At 52.6% G+C, this 14,114-nt stretch overlaps 1 protein-coding gene across 3 annotated transcripts in view; it reads right to left on the minus strand.

Annotated features, from left to right (window-relative positions):
• KIF25 (kinesin family member 25) overlaps positions 1 to 14,114 on the minus strand; it is a 47,796-nt gene that overhangs the window by 13,547 nt on the left and 20,135 nt on the right. For all 3 annotated transcript variants that reach the window (XM_035728580.1, XM_035728581.1, XM_035728579.1), the window contains exon 8: positions 4,620 to 4,687. In XM_035728580.1, coding sequence (XP_035584473.1) covers positions 4,620 to 4,687 — 68 coding nt within the window. The remainder of the gene's footprint in view (positions 1 to 4,619; positions 4,688 to 14,114) is intronic.

The raw sequence follows: 14,114 nt of genomic DNA on the forward strand, positions 1-14,114 counted from the left end.
TGAAGCAACTGGTTCCATAAGATGGGGGTGGGGGAGGGCAGTGCAGCCTGCACCTGCTTGCACCTGCGAGCTCCTGAGGGTGTCCAAGACAAACGCAGAACTAGACCCAACTGTGCCTGGCAGTTGTAGGATAAAGGAGACATCTCAGATTAGCAGGGAAAGATTGTTTCACTAAGTGTTGTCCCTGTACCTGGGAAGGTACATGGAAAAAGGAGAAACGAGATCCATTCCTTAGACATTAATTATTCTAGGATACATCCCAAATGGATCACAAATTTAATGTCAAAAATAAACCACATGATTACTAGAACACATGGGTGTATTTTTCTCTAACCTGGTGACCTTTGTAACTATACTTAAAGGGGAAAAAGCTTTTGCATGGCTAAGAGATTTCAGGAGAAGAATACAAATAACAAACTTGGAAAAGAGTTGCAACTTCAATCACAGATAAAAGATTAACACCCTAAAAATAGAGAAGAAAAAGGCCAATCCTCTTTATGTTAAACTTTAACATTTCCTTCTATTGTAGAAATAATGCTCCTAATGTTTCTCTTTATATTAGAAATCCTTTCTCTCTCTTTGGAGAACAGTGTCTACAGACTTGAGCGCTCACAGAGAAGGATGGTGCGTGGCCCTCAGCCACCTGACAGGAGGACATCCAGCCCCCGCCAGGTGCAGGTGACATTTCGGCCACGGCGGCTGCAGCCCCAGGCGCTAATGTGTCCTGGCGAGAAGCTGCAGGTGCAGGGGGAAGGCCAGGCCACGTGGAGGGCGTTCATTCCACATAGCCAGCACCCCCCACCGGCTCCAATCCACACCCAGCCCCACTGGAGGCATCCGGGGGTCCCTGACCCTCTTCTTTCCCTATGCCTTTGGCCATTTTGTATCCTGGTTAACTGAGCTGTCAGGACTGGGTTCGGATACCTTCGGCTCACCTGTAGCCCTCCACCTGCATGTAGTGGGAGGCTGGAGAAGCCTCGAACTCCGACCACAGGGGAGTCAACATGAACACAACTCGGGTCCACGATGGCCTGAGTGCACGTAAGGAGAGAGCGCGGCCACCTTCGTCCACCCGATACATAAATTAGACTTGAGACAATAAAATTACTTAGTATTTTTCTTATGGCATTTTGGGTCAGTGGCTGTTACTTTTAGTTTGCCATTTTAACAAATAATAACATATTTTTATTCCTCTTAGAAGGTAGCAACTATCCTCTGACTCTGGGCCCATTCATATTTTTCCTGAATAGTAAGGAGTGTATTTTCCTTTGACGCATATTTATTTTGGAAAAGGGATTAAGTACTGAAACTGTTAAGATTTTCTTTCAGAACTGAAATAAAATATTTTGACATTTATTAGTTCCATAAAAAGCTGTTATAAAATAGGCAATGGCCTGGTTTCATAAGCCCCACGTGCTCTACTGTTTATGAAGGGAGATAGTCCTGAGCACCAAAACAGTATTTCCCCAGAATAAATTCCCACGGAGATTTAAATTTAAATTCTTGCTTCTTAACCTAGATATACAGTGACCTGTGCACATTCCTTCATTTCTTTTGTTCAAACAGCACAATCGAGATCTTCCCTGTCTGTCCAAACCCCACCCAGCCCGTTGTGACCACTGCCACCGAGCATCCCAGAAACCCTGGAATCTGAGTGAGCTGTGGGCACCCTCCCTCCCTACTCCCCAAAACAAGGTCCTGGTGATGGCTGGCCAACGCGTCCCCACCCCAGCGCCCTTGCCAGCCCTTCTCGGTTCCTGCAGGTGGTAGCTGGCCAGACTTGACTCCAGAAAGGTGTGTGACCAGCTGGGCCTTGGTTTCCTCACCCGTGGCACCTGCCCAGGTGTTTCTGAGAAGGTCGAGGGACTTGATTTGCACATACAGGCTTGAAACAATCTGAGGGGCCACGTAAACGTGAGGTGGATTAAAGACCTGCCTCGTGGCAGGGTGGGCTCTGGAGGTGTGGCCACCTCCCCTCTCCACATGCACCGAACACTGAAGACACATAACCAAACACGTAACGCCATACAGAACACAGCCTGGATGGACGGAGGGAGGGGAACGTTCCAGCAGCAGGAGGAGAGGCCGCCAGGCCGTGGGCCCGCCCTCTGGAGTGGCGACACACGGGGACAGGGGGCCCGGGCCCTCTGCAAGGGTGAGGCCTGAAGGGCGGGTCCTGATAAACAGAGATGGTAGAGAGTGTGCTGTGGGCTCCAGATGGAGCGGGGGGTCCTCCGGGAGGAGCCACAACCCCAAACCTGCAGGTCACATGGATATGGACAGCGGCCCTGGGGCAGGGAAATCCCCAGCTGGAGCGGTCCCATAAAGACCGGATCAGAGTTTTGGGGGGATCCTTCACAGCCCTCCCCCCACCCTGAGAACCGGCTGGCCTCAGGGTGAGACCAGTGTTCCCCCGGGGCAGCCCCCGACTCCACTCCTGTAAACGGAAGCCCTTCTCCTGACCCAGGGGGCTGGCACCCTCAAGGCCAGAGGCCCGCCGGGCCACAGCTCCGGTCCTGAGCTTGGAACCCCTTCCCTGGCCAGACCAGCCCTCTGGGTAAAGTCTCTTTACACAAGGTCTGGACATGTTCATCCGACAAAAGGACCGCTAGGCTCCGGGCCAGCAGCAGTGGAAGCTAGGGGACGGCGGCGGGAAAGTTCCCACGTGCGGAGGGAGGCACCGTGCTGAGCCTCTCGGCCTGGATGAGATCGTTCAAGGCAAAGACTCCAGAGTGTGCGCCTCACAGACCATCCCCGGGACCCCGTGCTTCAGGGACACAGACAAGACCCCGGGGCACAAATCCTGCTGTGCAGGCAGCCGGCCAGTGTGTCTGAGACCGCCGCGCCCTCATGCCAGCACAGCAGTGACAGGAAGGTCTGAGGGCGGGAGTCTGCGGGTGTGACTTCCCTCCTAGGCCAGAACCCTGCGTGGATGGGCCTGCCCCTCCTGGTCCACTGGGGTCCCTCTGGGGCCGAGAAGCCGCATCTGGCACAGTGGGGTGGCGGGACGGCTGGCGGCCGGAGCCCTCCTGTGTCTTCACCGGTCCCGAGAGCGCATGTCCCCAGAGAGGACGTGGAGGTGGTGGCCGCCAGGGGTGAAGGGCACAGCCCCCCCGGGCAGGATCACCAGCAATCACAGAGCCGGCCCAGGGGTGACACTGCCCCTCCGTGTTCTCTTCCACATCCCAGTCCTCACGGACATGGTCAGCACAGCGGGGGTGGGGTGGGGTGGGGTGGGGGTGATGGAGCTTCAGGGCCCTGAGTCTGGTGGGGAGCCTACGGCCCGGGGGTCTCTGCGTCTGACTGGGTGGCTGCAAGGTGCAAGCCTGAGCCTTCCGAGGTCCTCCCGTCATTTTGGGGGAAGACAGACAAACGGGTTAACTTCTACTTTGCAGGATCAAATACACATGCTCCAGAGGCCTCTGCTCACGACCACTGGATTCTGGTTCTGTCTGTCACCGAGAGGAGGTGGGGTCTCTGACCAAACTTAGGGGTTTGCTTCTCTCTCCCTGGGGCCCCACTGGTGTTGGTGTCACTGACCCGGAGTCTCTGGCATCACACGCGAGACTGGTACATCGGTACTGACTGATCCCGTTACCATGACGAACCGCGGCAGTGTTCTGTATCGGAAATGCGCACGGCCACGTCAGCCGTCTTTGTAAAACACAGCGTAGGAGTTTACTGACTGATCGGGATCCACACATCACAACTGGTTCTTTGGTGTCCTAAAGTCTCTTTGAAAAATTGTTTGTATTTTTAAAATCTACATAGAGAAGACTTCACTTTTTGAGGCGACAGGTGTGTGGGTCTGGACAAATGCACAGCAACGCCACCCCGGAGAACAGCTCTCCCCAGAGACTCCCTCATGCGGCCTCTCAGGTGACAGTCCCTTCCCAGCCTCCTAGCTCCGGACAGACTCTCACCTGCTCTCCTCACCCCTGGATTGGTCTCTTCCGGAATGTCAGGGTCGTGGGCTCGGCATGCGTTTCATGTCAGGCCACCAGCACTTGGTCCGGTCAGTCTGACGGGTTGGGCATCCTGACGCGGGGGGCAGGCGGCTCGCCGGGCTCTCAGCTGACCTTCCCGGGAAACTCGTCAGCATCTCGCTCTGGGGGAGCGCCTGTCCGGACACTTTGCCCGCCTGCTGAGGGGGCTGGTTTGTTCTGTTTGCTGGGCACACATGCTCGGGGAGCTCTGCTTACCCGAGGTTTCTCCGGCGTGGGGCTTGCCGGCTCGTCCCCCTAACAAGGTCGCACACGGAGTGAACGGTTTCATTGTGGTCGAGTCCGGTAGATGTTTTTTGTGTATAGATCACGCTTTTAGTGGCGTTTCTCGAGCTCCTGTGTTCTACGGTTTTATGCTTCATATCTAGGTCTAGATTCCATGTCACTTACTTTTTGCAAAAGGTGTGGTACACACATCAAGGGTCACTTCCCGTCTGCAGGGGTCGCCCCGCGGCTCCAGCACCACTGGCTGGAAAGACTCGCTTGCTCTGCAAAATGGTCTTCGCTGCTGGGCAATCAGTGCAAATGGCAGGATGTGTTGTGAATCTCGTGAGCCAAATGCTAATGCGAAATTCGTTATTTGTGTAACGTCGCTTTAGGCATCAAAGCACTTACCTCTCGAAATTATATGTCTTATTAATCAAAGGGTGAGCAGGCCGATCACATTTCACCAGGACAGTTTCCTAATAAAAAAAGAGGAAACAAGGAGTTAGGACTCAGCTGGGGCCATGCTGATAATACTGGACAGAGGCTGGTGAACGACCGCCCTTGGGCCAATCCAGCCTGTCGCTTGTTTTCATAAACGGAGTTTTCGCAGACTACGGCCACACCCTCGGTTACAGATTGTCTACGGATGCATTTTACTCGATGGCACGATTGAGTAACAAGACAGAGACCATATGGTCCCCAAAGACTGTGACACTTCCTTCCCCTCCAGGGGAATGGCGGGCCAGGCGCTGATGGCAGAAGAAAGCCACCTCTGCGGAGGATTGCACAGCGGGCTCCTTCTCTACAGAAGCACAACGGCCCAGGACGCCGACTCTCGGGGCACCTGACAGCTCAAGGCAGGTGTAAGACTTGCCTGGGACTCAAGAAGTCCCAACTCAGACATGTTACGATTTAATTATAACTGCAGGCACTAAAAGTTTTCTTTGTTTCAAACACATCAACTTTTGCTCTTGCTAAACCATCTTCAGTGCCTTCCTGTGTGGAGAGAAGCGAAAGCTGTCTTTAGCAAGAAATGCAGCTCTAGGTCACTTGTCCTTAGGCAAGGAAAAAATAAATATTTTGAATTGGTTCTAATTCTAAAATGAAATGCAAATTCATGAAAAGACAGGCGTATAGAAAGAAGTAAAAAACAAACCAACAATTGCAGCAGTGACTAAGGCGTAGACGTTTGATTTTTCCATGACAGCTGTTGGAGGATGTGCTTCCCGTCTTCTCACTGGTGCTTTGGGAGACACAGAGACGGACAGACAGATGGATCTGCAAACAGAACTGCATGTCCAAAAAGCGGCCTGTTGAGGTGCTGAAGACACAGCTGCGGGACTCAGTCGCTAGCTGTTCACACGCAGTTGGTTGTCACTTACGTTCTGCCAACCGCTCGGTCGGGGCCGTGGCCTGTGGACTCTGTAGGGCCCTCTGGCTTACATACTGATCTCGCCAGAGAGCTGAGCCTTGCTGTCTTCACAATTGAAGGTGAGATGCTACAGAACCACAGGCAGGCATCGGGGAAGTCAGGTCGTGAGACGCGTCGCCAACACATTCAGTCAAGCGTCTCGCGTCCCTCTCCCCTTCCCGACACCTGCTGCCACTGCTGTCGGCTCACCAGATGGCTGCCGGCCCTCCCCCGAGCCGGCCTCTCTGTCCCCAGCCTGGTGTCCTTCCAGGTCACTTTTTGTGTCACTGCCTCAGAAATCTTCCCAGAATGTAAACGAACAGGAAGGGGATGAGGAGAGCGTAACGAGAAGCGTGCGCGGAGCGGGCGGCGCGGAGCCCCAGGCTGTGGCGGGGACGTGCGTGGCGGTCGTTCAGGTCCTTACTTCCAGCCATCAGTCGCCCCTGGCCAGGGAGGAGGCTGTGTGCTCCTGTAACGGGGAGTTCAGCAGAGCCCACGGGGCTGGAGCCCAGGCCGGGTGACCTTGCCAGCAAGGAGCCGGGGCCTCTGACTGCGGCCTCCTTCGCGTCCCAACTGCCGAGACGCCTAATCTGGTCGAGATACACGGAGACTTGTGTGCAGCCGCGTCCCAGCCCAGCTTTCAAGAAGGAGGTTTTATTCACAGAGGAGTCGCTAATGGAGAGTTCATTTCTCCACTGAGTATCTATTGAGCACCGACTGTGTGCCAGAGCGGTTTCAGGAGCTGTCTGTCCCCACACGGTAACAGCGGTATTATTATGTAACAATGGTAATATCCTCCATGCACAAGTAGCTCTTCAATCTTTTTCACTCCCAAACTCTGAAAGAAGATGCAAGAACGAGCTCTCAGACACCCCCAGGATGAAGGCACAAACACGGTTTTCAGAGCAGAGCCCAGAGTCCTGGCTCCCAGACCCAGAATCTGACCACCAGCCTTGGTCCCTCGTTCCCTCCCAGAGACATATTTTCCTTTTTCTGTTGCCTGATTGTGGTGGTATTCCTTTAATATTATGCCAAGATGTAACCCCAGGCCTCAGGATGAACGCACACCCCAAAGTATTTTACTGATGTTTCCCAACGCTGAAGTTCTAACCATAAAGAAAAACAAATGAAAAATGCTAAGGTTCACAATGTCTCACCCAAAAGCTCAGGGGACGCCATATAAGGAACATAAAAAGCCATAAAAACAAGCCTGAGTCCAAAAGCTCCCCATTGCTATTTAGAATGTCGTCTTACAGTGTGATCACTAGATCTTAAACATCTGAAATGATTCCAATAGCTAAGTTTCATTTTCCCAAACACAGCTTAAATGTTCTTTCTTGCCTATCCAAACAAATACCTCCTCGTTCATACTGCTAAACATCCCTTCTCCTCACAAGTAAGATTCATGCCCTCGACCTTTTAAGATAATATCCTTTTATCCAAAATTTCAAGCTCTTGCCCTACGACACCCTTCCTTTCCGGAGGGGAATGGCCCGGATGTGTTGAAGTGGTGGATGCAGACCCTTGGGGCTCCCCTGTGGCGTGGACACACTTGCTCGTGGAATCCTGAGGCTCCACGGGGCACCATGTGGCTGGTGCCCAGCTCAGAGCCGGTAATGAACAAAGCATCCAGGGAGTACAACTCTTTGCCATCAACTCAGCCATTCACATTTTGAAACTAAAAGTCAATTTTAATCCAACTGCCAGATGCTGAGACCAGAGGAGCTAAGTGAAGGGCATTCAGAATGGAAGGCCCTGCCCTTCGGTGTTCCTTCCTGGTCCTTGGCCTTCTCCACGCTGACCACAGGGAGCTTGCTCACCTCCGCCGGGGAGAGTGGAGGCCAGGGTCAGACGTGCCGTGATTCCACCACAAATATCCGAGTTCTCTCTTCTCAGGAGGCGGGCACTCAACACCATCTTCAGGGAGTATCACCTCCTTATTCTGAGAAACCTGTTGGATGGGCCATGAGTTTTGCAAATATAAGGCAACAATCCTCTCCCAGGAGGAGATGTTTGGGTTCCATGGCCCAAAGAGCTAAAATAGTTAAAGATGGTCATCGCTATGGTCGATAGGTCTTTACTAGTTGCCTCTGAGTCGCTACCTTCATCGAGATGGATAAATCTCAGCAAATTCATGTTGAGTTTGGGGCGCCTGGGTGGCTCAGCGGGTGAGCGTCTGCCTTCGGCTCAGGTCATGATCCCGGAGCCCTGGGATCGAGGCTCGCGTCGGGCTCCCTGCTCAGCGGGGAGACTGCTTCTCCCTCTGTTGTGCTCTCTCTGTCTCTTTCTCTCTCTCTTAAATATATGAATAAAATATTAAAAAAAAAAAACACAGAACCTGTCTATAAAAAAAAACATCATGTTGAGTTGAAAAACCCAGTCCCCTGAAATACAACTAAAACTCACCATTGACTTTTTAGGAGCAAATATAGATAGGAAAATTTATATACACATAAGCATCTATAGTGTATACAGTTTTGTTTGTAAGTATAATTTAGGTAAGTTTTTACACCTAATTTATAAGTATTGTAAGTATAAATACTGTATCATTTATAGGTTTTATTAGCACCTATAGCTACAGTATCTGTTTAATGCAGGACAGCTCAAATAAGATTTGATGTGGTGATGGCCTCAGACGGGGAGCTAAGGTGGGGGGCGTTGCTGTGTTCCAGCTCCCACACTGGTGATAGATTCATAGAGGTTTGTATGCTAGTAAAATAAACAAGCAGGCATGGATTCTGAATCACCCTAAGTCCTGCATTAAAAAAACAAAAAAAACCCCAGCACAACCAGATAACAAAACAAACCCCATGGACACTTACTATAAAGTGGCAGGTTCCCCTCTGAACTGCAAAATACGGGGGAGTGTGGATATGTAGGCGGAGCTGAGGTCAGGAGGCCCCCGAGTCTCCCTGACTCTGGAGCCTGGCCTCTGGGCTGCAGACAGTGACGCAGGGGCTAAACCCATCATCATGGCACTTACCCAAAGCTTCACTGGTCACCTGGGCAGGATGCCAGGGAGCTCTTCATTATTTCAAAGCTAATAAGTAAAGGGGAAAGATCAGAGCACCCCCATGGACTGTCCCTCTGGGTGACAGCAAGGACATGGGGGAAGCATCTCTTTAAAAGTTTCCAGGAGTAAAGGAAGAAGGAATGACAGAGAGCTATATTAGCACCATTTTGCAACCTGGTGACATGAATGAGCTTTACCATTCCTCACTTCACAGAGTGAATAAAGAACCCAATGAAGAACTCATCCCCTTCCTGCCTCAGGGATGAAACCTGGGTCTGGCCAAGCCTCTGGGTCCACCTGCCTCTCTACGGGACATGCAGAGGACAAGGGAACATGATGAGCTGCACCAAGATGCAGATGGTGGGAAACGCCCCAGGTCCTGGGGCACCAGTGGCCCAAAAGCCAAGGGGAGGTGCTCTTGGGCCATAAACTATAAAAAAAAAAAGAAAAAGAAACTAGGTGATTCCAGCAAGGTCCACAGATGAGGAAAGGAGGCCAGGGAAATTTGGTGGCTGGTACAAGGTCACCCACATCTTCCTGGTAAGAACAGGAAGACCAGATGGTGGCATCTGTGGTCATTCAGGGAGCACCTGACTGCAGAGAGGTCACCCTATATGGGGAGCGCCCGAGCTGCATTCCAAGTGCCTGGGGCCTGGGGTCCTCCCTCCGGGCCACAGAGGCTGACATGGGGACCAGGACCTGTGAGCATGGCAGAGGGGGCAGGGTTGGAAAGAGGTGCAGAGACAGGAGGGCCCCGCGGGTGTTCTCAGACCATCTGCTCACAGCCTCGGCCGTGTTCCCAGTGGATTGTTTGTCTTGGTTTGTAGGAGTGTTTGATGCATCTCATGAAAGTCTTCAGGAGAACCCACTCTCTCGTCTGGGCTCTACATTCCCATGGGCGACGGACTGAGCTCAAATCCGGGTGTTCCTTCGTGCACGCTGAGCTCAGCTCCGAGAGACTGTCAGCCTGCAGGTGGGTGCCCGACCTTTCTGCCTCTGTCAAGTTCAAAGATGCCCCTTTTGTTTGCAAATTTGCCCCTAAGGCATCCCTAGTTCCTTCCCTGGTTCTTGTCACTGGGAACACCAGCCAACGCTGATCCCTCAGGGCCTGTCCCCTACAGCTGGTCTGCAGGGCGCCGCCCAGCCCCCCTTCCACCCACAGCTGCCCCCTCATCCCTGGAACACGACACCTGTCCCCCGCCCACCCAAATCTACCCCCTGCTCACTGGTGTCTCGTACAGGAGTCAAAGACCACAGGTCGTGTGCCCAACGCCAAGTGCCAAACGATGTGTCATACATTCTTTATGATGACTTAAGGGTAGAGACCCCGGCAACCGGGAAGGGGAGTTCCAAGGACCCCGCACGCTGTGCTCAAAGACGGGAAGCAGCCAACTTCTGTGTCAGTTACCGTGGCTTACACAGCAGTAGTAGGTTATGCTGTTTTACTGCGACCCCGGTGAGGACAATGTCCTGTTGGCATTACTTTTCCTCAAAAACAGCGGGAAGAATATATTTATTATTATGTTTGTGTGTTGCTAATAAATATTATTAAGTAGCTGCTGCTTCCTTCCCCATTCACAGCGTGCTGGTGACCGATCGGGCTGGGCTGAGTGTCCCTACACTTGCAGGCATTCTGGCCATGCGTTCCCTTCCGAGATCAGGAACACGGTCCGGGAGGGTGGCCCCTCACACAGGCACACGGGCATGCGGGCGCATCGAGGCGAGGGGCTGGCAAGTTCCCACATGGCGGAGAGGGAAGAGGACATCACGTGTGAGCACCTGACGGGGGCATCCAGCTTCCCCTCGCTCGTCGGTGGACCCTGCCAGGCCTCTGGGACCACGACACTCACAGGCTCCGCGGTTCTTCGGGGTCTTTGGTGAGAAGCAGGTGCAGCAGTCTTTACAACTAATACAGAACCTACCTGCTAATTCTGACTCTGCTACAACTCGTGTGACCCTGGGGGGTCATTTTCCTTTCAAAGTCCCATTTCCTGCCGTCTGTATAACGTGTTGGCAGCGGAGTCAGGCCCCAGCGGCACCTCAGGGGCGCAGAACCCGGCAGGCCCACAGTTCTAAACTTCAGATCAAATTCGTCGTTCATCAAAGAAAAAAACACTAGAGCTTTCGTGGAGTAGACACTGTGGAGGACCCCAGCTGCTGTACAGATGCCCCCATGGGACAGCCCCTCGGGCGCAGCGGACACATCCTCCCACAAAGGGGTACGTCCTTTCCTGGGACGGTGCGCACGCCCAAGACCGGATGGGGGACCAACCCTTTGTGAATCTGGATTCATGATATGAAATAGGAGAAGAACATGAATTTGAAGTAAACTGATGGGAAGAGAAAGAGAATTTCTCCTTCAAATCCTGGTAGCTCCTTAAAAATCCAAATGTCTTCCTCTGACCACAAGTCTGTAAAAGTCACACGTGCGGTTATGACAAATTTCAATTCTTCAGATTTGGTTCATATTTGAGGAACTAAATCTTGATTCTAGAAAACCCCCGTGAGATGCACAATTTTACTGCAGGAAAGAGCAGGTGGTCACAGGCCTCATGCAGCCGAGCAATGGCCGAGGCCGCACCCTTCACCTGTGACTCAGGTCTTCTGATGTCCACCATCGCTGGTCGGTCCCGCTATGGATAAGGAAGCCCCCTGAGCCCTGGAATGAACTAGAAGTGTGTGTTTCATTTCCTCGTGTGCATGGAGAGAGGCTGTACCCTGTCCCGAACCAGGTCTCGTGGTAAACACAGAGGCAAAGTCGGCATGGGGTGATGCAGACAAATTGCAAATAAATTCCACCAAGAACCCTAAAGAAGCGAACAGATGCAGGGAGGTGCATAGATGGTGCATTTCAGACTGGGACCCCCAGCAGGGCCTTTGCAGGTGGTGACATCTATACTGATTGCGGAGGTGAGGAGGGTGAGCCTGGCCCAGAGCACGGAAGGGGTTTTGGCCAGAAAAGCAAGCTCAGAGTCCTGCAGGCAGCACGGGGCTGGGCCCAGTCAAGGCCAGCATGGCAGAAATGGTGCATAAAGGGGCTGGTGGCACAGAAGGATGGGAAAAGAGAGATCAGAATCAGGAGTTTTCAGCTTTGTCCTTAACTTCTTGTGACTTCATGGAGGCGTTCCATGCCAGGAGTCCATGTATCTGATCCCACTGCATCTTCAGGGACTGCTCCCGGCTACAGAGTGGCTCGGACACAGGGAGGTGACAGAGGAACAGGTCAGCTAGCTCCAGAGAGGGGAGCATGGCCCTGAGTGCAAAGACGATGGGAACATGGAGTAAATGAGACTCAGGGAAGGGTTTCCTGCAGAACCAGGATCTGCTGAGCACTGATAAGGTGAGAGTCAATGGTGACTCCATTTCAGGCAATCAGAACGGAGTGGATGGAATTACCACCTGCAAAGACAGGGAGACAGGAAGGCGAGTCCGTCCAAAGGGGAAACCAAGAGTTCGGTTTTGGATGTTCTGGTTGGAGATCACGTGAGCCATCTCGAATATCGGTTCTGAGACTCAGGGCTGTCTGGAGCAGGGATGCAAATGGGAGAGCTGCTTTTCACCTCACGCCAGCAGAGCTGGGGCGTTCCCGGGGGCAGACGCCAGCGTTCCTGTAGCGAGCCCGCGCGTCTCCGCTTTCTCCAGAAGCCGCAGCAGAGAGTGCCAGCCACCCTGCGAGGACCAGGTGAACCCCAGGGAAAGGACAAGGCATCCGTTAAGGACCGTACAGAACTGTGATCGTTAAAAACTTCGTCTTAGTCCTCACAAGTCCAGCAGTCTTTGTAAGCACCTCTCAAAAATAGTCTGGACCTCAGCTGCAAGTCCTTGCATAAGAATCCTTTGACCCATAGGCTTTGTTCAGCTGCCTTCAGAAACTCAAGTCCCTGATGGTCGGACTGACCGGTTTAGTAAAAGAGTGAAGAGTGAGGGAGAACCGCAGACGAGCAGACGGAGCCGGCGACTTGCTCTTGCAGACCCGTGTCCCACGAGGCCAGTGAGAGCCGGGAGAGGGGCCAGGCAGCTGTTCCGTCTGAGACGGATTCTATTTACAGGTCAAATCCAAAACTATTCAGTGTTGAATTTGACGGCAGGCTACAAGGAAATCCAACACAAACTCACAGCCTCTTCCCACTCTGGAAACAAGAGCCCTCCTCGGGCCACGGCACCGACCACGCGGCCCCATCTGCAGAGTCAGCGACACCACGTTCCTGAACAAACGGCTCTGTTAGGTTAGAAAACAACTTGGAGCCCACCAATTTCTTTAAACAAAACCTAAAATCACCCAGTGAAAAGCAACGTTATCTTATCTTGATGGGTAAGGTGGAAAAAAACACAAAACCCTCCAACTTCTGAATCTGAAACTTCAGTGGGACTCAGGGACCGGAGGGGACAGTCACAAGGGTGACTGTAGGGGCAAAGAGCAGCGCTAACACAGGACAGGAGCACAGGCCCCTGGCTCAGGAGACATGTTCCTAATGAAAAAGAACTCCTGAAGGTCCAGCAGGGCGCCCAGAGACCACGCGGAGGGTAGAAAAGGCCAGAACTTAACCACCACGACTCAGCGTCTTCTCCTATAAAAAGCGATGAACAGGATGATCGTGAGGGCTCCTTTTAACTCAACTTCCTAAGACTGAATTTAATGTCTCCTGGTGTTTCAGGCAACATACAATGCATCCAATGATAGGTGAAAAAATAACTAAAAACAAGGATTTTCTAGAGTGCTTATTTCTGTCGCCCGTCGGAGGCGTGTTTAACAGAGCTCCAGCTATTCCCCGGGCCTCTCTGTAGAAAATGAAGCTGTCGATCCGCAGACTGAAGAGTCCTTGCAGGTTATGGCAGGCGACCACCGCAGGACGCACACCAACAGCCCACCTTGTGGCGGTGCTGGGGGGGGAGGCGGGCAGGCAGCCACGCGCAGCCTCCACACGGCCCACGTCTAGAGGCCACTGAGAGTTCACATCCTGTGTGCTTCCTACGCTCATGCCACCATGGTCAGGGCATGCTGCTCGGACGCAGAAGCCCAGGAGATTCTTTTTTTTTTTTTTTAAATGTCTTTTATGAGTTACATTTATTTATTTATTTATTTATTTATTTATTTATTTATATTTTTTAAGATTTTATCCATCTATTTGACAGAGAGACACAGCGAGAGAGGGAACACAAGCAGGGGGAGTGGGAGAGGGAGAAGCAGGCTTCCCGCCGAGCAGGGAGCCCGACGCGGGGCTCGATCCCAGGACCCCGGGACCACGACCTGAGCCGAAGGCAGACGCCCAATGACGGAGCCACCCAGGCGCCCCAAAGCCCAGCAGATTCTTAACTTTCATTGATGGAGACTCTCAAACGAGCACAAAACAGGGGGCAATAGGCTAACAGGCCGTCCCCCAGCCTCGCTGACACCTGGTCCTTCTGGTTTCACACAGCTGCTCAACCCGCCTACCAGTTCTCTGGCGTATTTTAAATAAAATATCGGACAGCATCATCA

This window comes from Zalophus californianus, chromosome 7 (genome assembly GCF_009762305.2).
Source record: "Zalophus californianus isolate mZalCal1 chromosome 7, mZalCal1.pri.v2, whole genome shotgun sequence".
In the NCBI taxonomy this organism is placed as follows: domain Eukaryota; kingdom Metazoa; phylum Chordata; class Mammalia; order Carnivora; family Otariidae; genus Zalophus; species Zalophus californianus.